Source organism: Emiliania huxleyi, assembly GCF_000372725.1.
Source record: "Emiliania huxleyi CCMP1516 unplaced genomic scaffold EMIHUscaffold_26, whole genome shotgun sequence".
Classification (NCBI taxonomy): Eukaryota; Haptophyta; order Isochrysidales; family Noelaerhabdaceae; genus Emiliania; species Emiliania huxleyi.
The window spans coordinates 371,491-382,743 of NW_005200088.1; the positions used below are offsets into that span (position 1 = coordinate 371,491).

The 11,253-nt window shown below is 69.4% G+C and overlaps 2 protein-coding genes across 2 annotated transcripts; both read left to right on the top strand.

The window, feature by feature from the left end:
* Positions 1–880: 880 nt before the first annotated feature.
* Positions 881–2,227, top strand: EMIHUDRAFT_206260 (hypothetical protein; the record flags this gene model as incomplete). Its single annotated transcript, XM_005777510.1, has 4 exons — positions 881–1,244; positions 1,398–1,420; positions 1,497–1,565; positions 2,108–2,227. 4 exons carry the CDS (start codon positions 881–883, stop codon positions 2,225–2,227), a joined length of 576 nt encoding a protein of 191 aa, XP_005777567.1.
* A 3,110-nt stretch (positions 2,228–5,337) lies between these two features.
* Positions 5,338–10,167, top strand: EMIHUDRAFT_450456 (hypothetical protein; the record flags this gene model as incomplete). The annotated part of the gene is made up of 16 exons (XM_005777511.1): positions 5,338–5,488; positions 5,581–5,672; positions 5,818–6,003; positions 6,218–6,349; positions 6,430–6,636; positions 6,875–6,980; positions 7,283–7,416; positions 7,444–7,512; positions 7,674–7,787; positions 7,835–8,027; positions 8,056–8,117; positions 8,187–8,595; positions 8,641–8,840; positions 9,019–9,141; positions 9,211–9,308; positions 9,536–10,167. 16 exons carry the CDS (start codon positions 5,338–5,340, stop codon positions 9,972–9,974), a joined length of 2,715 nt encoding a protein of 904 aa, XP_005777568.1. The 3' UTR covers positions 9,975–10,167.
* Between the last annotated feature and the right edge of the window lie 1,086 nt (positions 10,168–11,253).

Sequence of the window (11,253 nt, forward strand, 5' to 3'; positions counted from 1 at the left end):
CCGCGGGTAGTCCTCAAAGAGGCGCGCGTTCCACGGCTTGTACGCGCGGCCCATGGCGTTGATGGACGCGCAGCTCATGATGCGCTGCTTGCCGTCGTACTCGTGAGTATTCGGGTGTGGCATCACCCCGCTCGCGTTTACAAGATGACCCATGCCAAGGTGCGCAAAGAGCTCCTGCTGCACTGACAGCGCGCTCCGGGAAAAGAGCGCCTCCCGCATCGAGTCGCGTCGGAGAGCCGCGCCGCACCAGCAGCAGCATCTGCACCACCAACAGCAGCAGCAGCACCACCACCACCACCAGAGAGAGAAGCGCACCTGCCCGACGCCGCCCGCCGCGTCAGATGCTCGCGACGCGCTCGTCGAGCCCAGTCGCAGAGCCGCGCCGCGCCAGCAGCAGCATCTGCACCATCAGCAGCACCATCACCACCACCAGCAGCAACAGAGAGAGGCAGTGCAGGCGCAGAAGCACTCGCAGAGCGGCGCGCAGCGCCGCGCACGCCACGCCGCGGGCGGTCGGACGAGCGCGGTGTGCGCCGGCGGCGAGCCGCGGCGCCAGCCGTCTCGCGAGAGAGCGGCGCCGCCGCGTGCGCGCAGCAGCCGCCGCGGCAGAGGCGAGCCGCGGCGACGTCCGCACAACGCGGATAACTGCCATTGGCGGTTTTCACACACACACACACAGTATGCACTTTTTTTATTTTCTGCCCAAGTCACTGTCGCCGCCGCGGCCGAGACGGCGTCCCCTTGCAATCGTGCGCAGTGCCGCCCCTCGCACTCCGCTCCGCCGCCGCCGCCGCGCCGCATCCGCCGCCGCCGCCGCCCCGCATCCCCGTCACCGCGCCGCCGCCTCCGCACCGCAGGCAACTAGACACGCCCGCGCCTCATGCTTCCGAGCGGCTACCAGAAGCTCTCCGACCCGAGCACCGGCCGGCCCTACTACGTCAACCTCGTCACCGGGCAGACGAGCTGGACGCCGCCGTCCGGTGCGGCGGCCAACGGAGGCGCCGCGCCGCCACCTCCGAGCGGCGGCGGCGGCGGCCTCGCCGCCAACTGGGAGGAGCGCCTCGATCCGTCGACCGGCCGCACGTTTTACATCGACCACGCGACCAAGCGGACGACGTGGGAGCGCCCGACGAGCGGGGCGCGGGGCGGGGGTGGCGGGTACGGCGCCACGCCGCCCTCGCAGCCCTCTCGGCCGACGCCGCCGCGCGCCGCGCAGCAGCCGTCCGGTGGCAGCCAATTGAAGAGTGACGCAGAGCTCGCCAGGGAGCTGGCCGCGCAGTGGGACGCAGAAGACGAGGCGGCGGCAGAGGCGCCCGCGGCTCGCTCCCGCGGCGGCGGCGCGGCGGAGGCGGCCGGCGGAGGCGGCGGCAAGAAGGGGGCGGCGGGCAAGCAGACAGAGGGTTGGGCAAAGGACGACGAAGTGACGCAGTGCTTTCTGACTAGACACTTCCGAGACACTTCCTAGACACCTCCTGGACACTTCCTAGGTGACGCAGTGTTTTCTGACGGGCGTCAAGTTCACGCTGGTGCAGCGGAAGCACCACTGCCGGTACTGCGGCCAGATCGTGTGCGCGGACGTGAGCAAGAAGACAGCCAAGGTGCCAGGCCGGGGCGTGAGCGAGGCGGTGCGCGTGTGCGACGTCTGCTACGAGCAGCTCGAGCGCGGCGACCCAGTCTGCATCGCAAAGCAGGTCGCTAAGTTGCGGTCCGAGTCGGAGACCGCGCGGCAGCAGGTTGCCGGGAGATGGCCGAGAGATGGCCGGAGAGATGGCCGAGAGGTTGCCGGGAGATGGCCGAGAGATGGCCGGAGAGGTGGCCGAGAGGTTGCCGAGAGATGGCCGAGAGATGGCCGAGAGGTGGCCGAGAGGTTGCCGAGAGATGGCCGAGAGATGGCCGGGAGATGGCCGAGAGGTGGCCGAGAGGTGGCCGAGAGGTGGCCGAGAGGTGGCCGAGAGGTGGCCGAGAGGTGGCCGAGATACAGCAGGCGGCCAATTGGGCAGCATGGACCCTTCTCGGACCCTTCTCGGACCCTTCTCGGACCCTTCCCGGACCCTTCTCGGACCCTTCTCGGACCCTTCTCGGACCCTTCTCGGACCCTTCCCTGCAGGCGGCCAAGGAGCTGGCCAACTGGGCCAGCATGGACCCGCAGTTCGCGGACAAGGGCATCGTGCACGCCTTCGAGGCTCCGCGTGCGCCCGAGCTGCTGGCCTTTGATTCGCCCGTCTGAACCAAGCGTTGACTCACTGCCAGGCCTTGCGTGCGCCCGAGCTGCTGACCGAGCTTCTGCAGACGGCGACCCCGGACACGCAGGCATGCCGTCGCCATTTCGTCACTAGCTCTCGGTGTGCGTGGTGAGAGGGGCGCTTAGCGGCAGCGTCCTTGCAAACGAAGGCGGGCGTGGCGAAGCTGCTGTCGGCGATGCTCGGCTATGACGAGTACCGCGAGCTGCTGCACGAGGATCGCGAGCTCTTTGATGCGATATCTCGGCTGCACCTCGGCTGCGTCTCCGCTGCCTCTCCTCTGTCTCTCGGCTGCGTCTCGGCTGCCTCTCCGCTGCCCCTCCTCTGTCTCTCGGCTGCGTCTCGGCTGCCTCTCGGCTGCACCTCGGCTGTCTCTCGGCTGTATCTCGCGAGCTGCTCGGTGCGATCCTCTGCGCCTCGCCACAAGTCGCCAGCACGTGGCGGTTGGTGCGTAGGAGCGCGAGCTTCTCGATGCGATCCTCGCGCTGGTCCGCTCGGGCGGCACTGAGAGCAAGGTCAGCGCGATGTCGGCTCTCGCCTCCCTCACCGCCTCAAAGAGCGGAAGGAGCGAGGTGCGCCAAACCACGGAGCATCTCGGCTGTATCTTAGCTGCCTCTCGGCTGCCTCTCGGCTGCCTCTCGGCTGCACCTCGGCTGCACTTCGGCTGCCTCTTGGCTGCATTTCGGCTGCACCTCGGCTGCCTCTCGGCTGCGTCTCGGCTGCACCTCGGCTGCACCTCGGCTGCCTCTTGGCTGCACCTCGGCTGCCTCTCGGCTGCACCTCGGCCGCCTCTCGGCTGCCTCTCGGCTGCCTCTCGGCTGCCTCTCGGCTACCTCCCGGCTGCCTCTCGGCTGCACCTCTCGGCTGCCTCTTGGCTACACTTCGGCTGCACTTCGGCTGCCTCTCGGCAGGTGCGTCGTGCCAAGGGGCTGGTCATCGTGCTCGACGTGCTTCTCAACACGTCGCACGAGCCGCTGCAAGAGGTCCACTCGTAGACACTCCCTAGGCACCTCCTAGGCACTTCCTAGGCACTTCCTAGGCACTTCCTCGGCACTTCCTAGGCACCTCCTAGGCACTTCCTAGGCACTTCCTAGGCACCTCCTAGGCACCTCCTAGGCACCTCCTAGGCACCTCCTAGGCACTTCCTAGGCACCTCCTAGGCACCTCCTAGGCACCTCCTAGACACGGGCCGCTGCAAGAGGCCGCCTGCCTCGCCTTCGCTCACTGCTCACGCAGTGCCACCGGTGCACCACCTCACACAAGAGGCCCCACGTTCACAGGCCACCTGCCTCGTCCTTGCCAACTTGTGCGAGGACCCGACCGGCGACTGGAAGCAGCTGCAGCAGAACGGCGCCGTCTTCTCCGTCGCACACATGCTTGGCTCCGCCTCCGCCTCGCTGCAGGAGCGCACATGCCATCGGCAGTCTGGCTCGGGAGGGGGGGGGGGGGGGGGGCTCTGACACGCCCTCGCCACGCTGCAGGAGGCGGCTCTCACCCTGCTCGCGATGCTCTGCTCGCACAAAGAGTGCCGCGAGCAGGCGCTTGGCGCTTCTTCTTCTTCGTCTTCTCCTTCTCATTCTTCTCCTCCTCACTCCCATTCTTCCTTTCTCATGAATGTCTCATTCCCCCTCTTCTCTTCTTCTTCTCACAAGGAGTGCCGCGAGCAGGCGGCCGACTCGGGCGTCGCCACCTCCCTCACCCCCCTCCTCGGCTCGACCGAGCTAGTCTTGCCTCGCCACGCCCTCGACCCGCTCGCTCATGGTGGCGCATTTTGAACTAGGCTCGACCAAGCCGGACGTGCAGCGCGCAGCTCTCGCCCTCGCCCAGCAGCTCTGCGCCTTCGGCCGTGCGGCAGACGCGCTGCTCGAGGCGCGCTGAAGAAGGGGTGCACTGGGGAGGCCTCAAGTCTGAAGAAGGGGTGCACTGGGGAGGGCTCAAGTCTCCGTCTGATTGAGTGCTGATTCTCTGCTGCTGCTCGAGGCGGGCGCCGCTTCGCCCCTCGCGGCGATGCTCCTCTCCCCTGGCACGGGCAGCAGCGAGGTGGTCGCCGCCGTCCTCGAATGCCTCAGCCGGCTCGCGGACTCGGGCCTGACCCAGGCGCAGCCAGTTAGCCATGCAGCGTTGACAGACATCTCCACTAGCCACCACCTCTGACCGGCTCGCGGACTCGGGCCTGACCCAGGCGCAGCCAGTTAGCCATGCAGCGTTGACAGACATCTCCACTAGCCACCACCTCTGACCGGCTCGCGGACTCGGGCCTGACCCAGGCGCAGCGCGCCGTGCGCAACGTCGGCGCGGTGCCGCACCTCATCCAGTTGATGAGCCACCAAGACGGCCGCATCTCGCGCTTCGCGACGTCTCTCGTCTCGAGGCGTGTGTTGCCGCTGTCCTTACTAGTCTACCATCACCACCACCGCCGCCATTCTCTTCTCCTCCTTCTCCGTCTTCCATCGCTACCATCCCCATTGCTGTTGTCACAACGCCTCTTCTGACTGTCCTCTTCGCGCGTGCCCAGCCTTTGCCCCGGCGACGTCCAGAACGCCGAGCAGCTCTTCGAGTCGGGCAGCCCTTCCTAGACACTTCCTAGACACTTCCTAGACACTTCCTAGCAGCTCTTCGAGTCGGGCAGCCCTTCCTAGACACTTCCTAGACACTTCCTAGACACTTCCTAGCAGCTCTTCGAGTCGGGCAGCCCCTCGTCCTGCTGTCGGAGGACGTGTCCAGGACACGTCCATGACATGCCCGAGACATGTCCACAGGCGGCCTCGTCCTGCTCTCGGAGCAGCTCGACTCTGGCGACGAGCGCGCGCAGCTGCAAGCCCTGTCCGCGCTCTCGCAGCTCTCGGCGGAGCCCGTGCAGGCGCACGCGATTGTCGAGAACGGTTGCCTCACCTCGACGCTGCAGCTGCTCGAGCACCCGAACCAAGAGCTGCGCGCGTACGCCGCCATCACCTTCGGCAGCCTCCGCTCGGCGGGCGCCCTCACGCCTAGCGAGTGAGTGACGGCGACTCGCTTCGAGTCAGGCAACCTCTGCTCGGCGGGCGCACTCACGCCGGCGCAGCTGCAGCACCCGTCGGTGCTCCCGCACCTCGTCGCGATGCTCTCCTCCTCCAACGCGCTCGCCAAGGGCCCCGCCGCCGCCGCCATCGCCTCGATGGCATACCAGCCCGCGCTGCGGCAGCAGCTCATCAGCCAACGCCTCGACCGCCGCCCGTTGCGAACTAGGCCAACCAGCCCTCGCTGCGACAGTCGCTCCACGAGCTCGGCGGGCTACCAGGCCTCGCCGCGCTGCTCGAGCAACTCAATCATCAACCCCATGTGAGTGAATGATTGCCAGCAGGCCTCGCCGCGCTGCTCGAGCTCGACGTCGAGACCTCGTACCACGCCGTGCAGGCCATCGCACAGTTCGCGGCCGACGAGCGCTTCCGGCAGGTGCCTAGACACTTCCTAGACACTTCCTAGACACCTCCGGCAGGTTCCTAGCCGACGAGCGCTTCCGGCAGGTTCTGCCGGAGGTCGGGCGCCGTCGCCAAAGCCAAGCCATGCGTTCGAGTGATCAGCGCGTCCGTCGAAACAGGTTCTGCCGGAGGCGGGCGCCATCGGCCCCCTCGCCGGGCTGCTGTCCTCGCCGCAGCCGCACGTGCAGCACTGCGCCCTCTCCGCCGTCGCCAACCTCTCCTTCGTCCCGTCGGCGGTGGGTCCGCTGTGCCAGAGCGGCGCGCTGACAGTGGTCGGGCAGATGCTCTTCTCCCACGACGCGGCGGTCCAGACGATGCGAGCCGGACCGCGCTCTGCAGTCTGCCTAGGGAGGGCGGAGGGTTGAGGAGGGTCGATGACCAATCAGGTGCCTGACCACGCTGTGCAATCTGCTCGGAGGAAACGCCGCGTCCGCCGACGCGCTGCTGCAGGCCGGCGGCAAGTGGCGCCGCCCTCTCGCCGCCTCTCGCTGTCGATGGTTCGCGGCGTCGTTTTGCTAGGTCGGCGGGCACGTGGCGCTGCTCACCCAGCTCTCTTCGCCGTCGCCCGACGCGCAGAGCCAGGCGGCAATGTCCATCGGCCACATGTGCCGTCACCGTCCGGCGGTGCAGGCGCTTCTGCAGGCGGAGACGGTGCCGTCGCTCTCGCACGCGCGCTTGCACCCGCCGAAGGGCAGCTCTCGATGATGAGTCGCCAGTGATTGACCCCTCAGGTGCCGCTGCTCTCGCACCTCCTCCACTCGCCGCACCCGGCTGTCCAGCTGCAGACCGTCTACGCGCTCGGCGCGCTGGCGGCGGAGGAGGAGGCGGCGGCGAGTGCGGTGCAGGTCGCCGGCGCCGTGGCGCCGCTGACGACGCTCCTCCTCTCGAGCGGCGCCGTGGAGGTGAAGCAGCACATCGCGCTCACGCTGGCGCACACCGTGCGGGGGAGCTGGCGGCTCGTCTTCAACGCAGGAGGCTTCCAGGCGCTTCCTAGACACTTCCTAGACACTTCCTAGACACTTCCTAGACACTTCCTAGACACCTCCTAGACACTTCCTAGACACCTCCTAGACACTTCCTAGACACTTCAACGCGGGAGGCTTCCAGGCGCCGCTGGCACCGCCATGGCCCGACTCGCATGCGTCGTCTCCTCACTCCTTCTGGCTGCTCCTCCAGGCTTTGCTGGACGTGCTCGCCGCCGGCGCCGAGGCGGAGCGGCAGGACAACCCCGGCCTCCCCTCGGCGCCATCGCGGCGCCCTCTCGGCTGTAGGAAGCGAGGCGGTGCAGCAAGACGTGTCCCTGACGCTGGCGGCGCTGCTCGAGGACGTGCACCAGCGGGGCGCGCTGCTCTTACTAGCTTGCCACTTCCTAGACACCTCCTAGACCCATGCTAGACACTAGACACTGCCAGACCTCCTAGACACTTCCTAGGCACCTCCTAGGCACTTCCTTGACACCTCCTAGACACCTCCGAGACTTCCTAGACACCTCCTAGACACCTCCGAGACACTTCCTAGACACCTCCTAGACACCTCCTAGACACCTCCTAGACACCTCCGAGACACTTCCTAGACACCTCCTAGGCGCGCTGCTCGCCGATCTCAACTCGATCTCGGCCATCGTCGGCCTTCTCAACTCACCGAACGAGGGGACGCAGCAGAACGCCGCAAAGGCGCTCGCGGCGCTGGCCGAGGAGGGCCCATCCTGCCGCGATGGTGTAAGCTGCTGGCGGTTCCTCCCCTAGGCGGTCGCGGCGCTGGCGGAGGAGGAGGCGGCGCGCGAGACGCTCTACCGCCTCGGCACTCTCTCCCACGTGACCCGCGGTGTGGACAGCGTCTCTTCACACCTCTGGGCTGTGAACAGGCACTCTCTCCCACGTGACCCGCTCCCTCGCCGCCGCGAACACGGCGCGGCATAGGGGAGGCGCGGCGCTGCCTCTCCCACAAGCAACGACGAGCCACGAGTGCGCGTCAGGTGCGGCCGGACGGGACGCGCGGCGGCGCCGCCAACCCGGACGCGCGCGTGTCGATGGTCCGCGTGGTCGCCTCCTTCGCCGCGGACGCGCGCCGCTGCTGCAACGCGCCGCGGGTCTCGCGACTCCGTCTGCGACGCACTTTGGTGCGTGCGATGAATAGGCGCGGTACTGCAACATGCTGCGGATCGCGATCCAGCCCCTCGTGGCGATGCTCTCGGCGGGTGGCGCAGAGGCGACTGTCCACGTCGCCCGCGCAGTCACCTCCCTCTCCGGCGCGGAGCCGAACCGGGACGCCTTGCGCGACGCGGGCGCGCTGCCGGAGGGGTGGGTGGCGGAGCGGCGGCCGTCAATCGGTGGCGAGGGGTGGAGAATGGGGGATAGGCGCGCTGCCGAGGATGGCGGAGCTGCTGCTGCATGACGAGGAGGCGGTGCAGCAGGCGGCCGTGCGATGCGTCGCACGCCTCTGAGGAATGAGGCGTCCGTACTCCTCAGCTGACCAACCCAATCCGCAGGCGGCGGTGCAGTGCGTCGCAAACCTCGGCGTCGAGGCGTCAGACGCCAAGGCCTTCCTCGCCGCGGGATGGCACCTCTCGCTCATCTCGCTGCTCTCGGCGTCGTCCGCCGAAGTGCAGGGCGCCGCCGCCGCGGTGCTCGGCAACCTCTCTTCGGTGCCGGAGTTCCGCGACGCGCTCCTCTCCGACGGCGCGCTGCAGCCGATCCTGCAGCTGCTGCACACGAGCGCGCTGCCGGCGCGGACGGCGGCGGTGCGTGCGCTCGCCATCATGTCGCAGCAGCTGATGTCGCCGTCGCTTCCGGCCGATGACGCGGGCGCCGCGGCGTTTGTGGACGCTTTCTTCGCTGCCGACGCTCTGCCGACATTGCTCGCCGCCCTCGGCGACCGGAGACGCCGCGCTGGGCGGGGTACATTCACAGGTCGAGGTGTGAAGACGCTGCTCACACCTGCAGGCGACGAGAGGCCGCGCGAGGGCGTCGACGGCGGGACTGCCGAACGGGAGGCGGTGGCGGTGCTGCTGCTGCTGCAGTCTCTCTCGGGCGGGCACGGCGGCGTGCGGCCGCGGCTCGTCGCGGGCGGAGCTGTGGAGGCGCTGCTCCGCTTCCTGCCGGCGGCGGCGCGGTACGACAAGGGCGCCTCCACGGGGGAGATGGTCGACGCCGCCGCCTCCACCCTCGCCTCCCTCGCCCTCGCGGCGGCGGCACCGCCCCGGATCGAGCAGGCGGGAGGAGGAGAGGGGGGAGAGGGGAGGGGGGGGGGGGGGGGAGCCAAAGCCAAAGCCAAAGCCAAAGGGGGGGGGAGGGGGGTCACTTGGTCAATGACTGCCCCAGGCCGGAGGCGTGCCCACCCTGCTCCGGCTGGTCGAGTCGAAGAAGCCCGCCGCCGTCGCACCCGCCGCGAGGGTCCTCGCCAACTTGCTTCGCGATGAGCCGCCGGCCGGGCTCCCCGAGGCGGTTGCGCCGGCGCAGGCGCAGGCCCTGTCCAGGACACGTCCACGACATGTCAATGCCACGCGTCCGCAGGCGGTTGCTCCGGCGCTAGTGCAGGCCCTGTCGACGGCGAAGCCTTCCGCTGTGGTTGACCTGCTCTCCGCGCTCTCCCACGTGCACGGCGTCTGCAGGCGCCCCCTCGCCCGTGGCCTCCGCCACGCTTGTGCAGGGCGTCTCTTCACACCTCTGTCTTCACACCCCTCGCTGCTCTGCTCTCGTGGGCCTCGCCTCGCACACGAAGCGCCCACCCCCCCACACACACCCACACCCACACACACACACACACTCACACCCACCACCACCATCACCACCATCACCACCACCACCCCCGCCTCTCTCTCTCTCTCTCTCTCGCCAGGAACGCCTTTGGCGGCGCGGTGCTCGCGCAGCTTGCGGCCGGGCTGCTCAAGGCGGTCCAAGACAAGGAGAACCACGAGGGGTGCCTCGCCTCCATCTCCCTCCTCTCGCAACTCGCGCTGCGGCCCGAGCCGCCAGATGCGCAACACGGATCTTGTATCCAGCCAGCGCTCGAGAGGACACGTGCAGAGACGACACGCGGGCTCAGCAGCACTCGAGCCGTGTTCGAGCTGTGCACTCACTCTGCTCGTGTATGCCCGATCCGCCCTCCCGCCCCTTACCGCCCCGAGGCTGGTGCCTCCACGCCGCAGGCCCGAGGCGCGCGCTGCCCTCGCCGAGGCTGGCCTCGCCCCGGCGCTCCGCGAGAGCGCGGCGGCGGGCTGGCGCTGCACCGAGCTCCTGCTCGGCGTGCTCTCGGCCACTTCCTAGACACTTCCTAGACACTTCCTAGACACTTCCTAGACAGCACAGAGCTCCTGCTCGGCGTGCTCTCGGCGGCGAGCATGCCGGGGCCATGCAGTCGGCCCATTCCGTGACTGCCGACCGTTCCGCTCGTCAGGCATCCTCTCGGCGGAGGAGGCGGCGCCTCAGGCCAGCCGCCGCTCCTCGTGCTCCGACCCCTCGCCGCACGCCTCTGTTGCCCACGCCGCGCCCGCACCGCCGGCGCTCCACCAACCGGCAGCGCCGCATCCCAACGGCGCCGGCTTCGCGTCGCCGCCAGCGCCGCCGCAGTACCACTCTCCGCCGCCGGCCGCCGCGCCCTTCGCCCCGCCGCCGCCGGCCGCCGCCGTCGCCCCGCCTCCCGTCTACACGCGGCTGCCGACTCCCCCTTCCGCCGGCGCCGAGCCTCGCCCCCTCTCTCGCTCCCCCTCAGCCGTCAACGACGCGTCCACGACACGCTCTCTAGGCGCCAAGCGGGACGTCCTCTCCCGCGTCGCGTACCAGCCGGAGCCGCCCGAGCCGCCGCCGCAATACCAGCCGCCGCCGCCGCAGCAGCAGTACTACCAGCCTCCGCAGCCCCCGCAGCCCCCGCAGCCGCAGCTGCAGCCGCAGCCGCAGCTGCAGCCGCAGCCGCAGCCGCAGCCGCAGCCGCAAGCGCCCCCTCCGCCGCAGCCGCAGCACTCGCAAGCGCCCCCCCCCACGCAGCCGCAGCCCCAGTACCAGCCGCCCCCCGCGCCGCCGCCCCAGCAGCAGCAGCAGTACCAGCAGCAGCAGCAGTACCACCAGCCGGCTGAGCCGCCGCCGCCGCAGCCGCAGTACCAGCCGCCGCCGCAGACATCACCGCCACAAGAGGTTGAGCCGCCGCCCCAGCAGCAGCAGCAGCCGCCGCCGCCGCCGCCTCTGCAGCAGCAGCCGCCGCCGCCGTCTCTGCAGCAGCCGCCGCCGCCGCCTCTGCAGCAGCAGCCGCCGCCCGCCGCGCCGGCAGCTGGCGCGGAGCAGCCGGCGGCGTCGTACTTTGATGCGCCCGCGCTGCGGCCGGCGCGGGCGACGGCCCTCCCTCTTGGTGCATCGATTCGCCGAGGGACAGCCGAGAGGGTGACTGATTAGGCGCCGAGCGAGGAGCCGCCGTTCATCGACATGAACGCGGCGGTGGCGGCGCCCGCGGCCTCGCCGTCGCTGCTGTGACGCTTGCGCAAGGCGAGGGCTGTGGCGTGGACGCTGCTACGTGCTGGTCTCTATCCGTGGGCGCATGTTGCGCGAGGTGTGCTCAATGCGCTC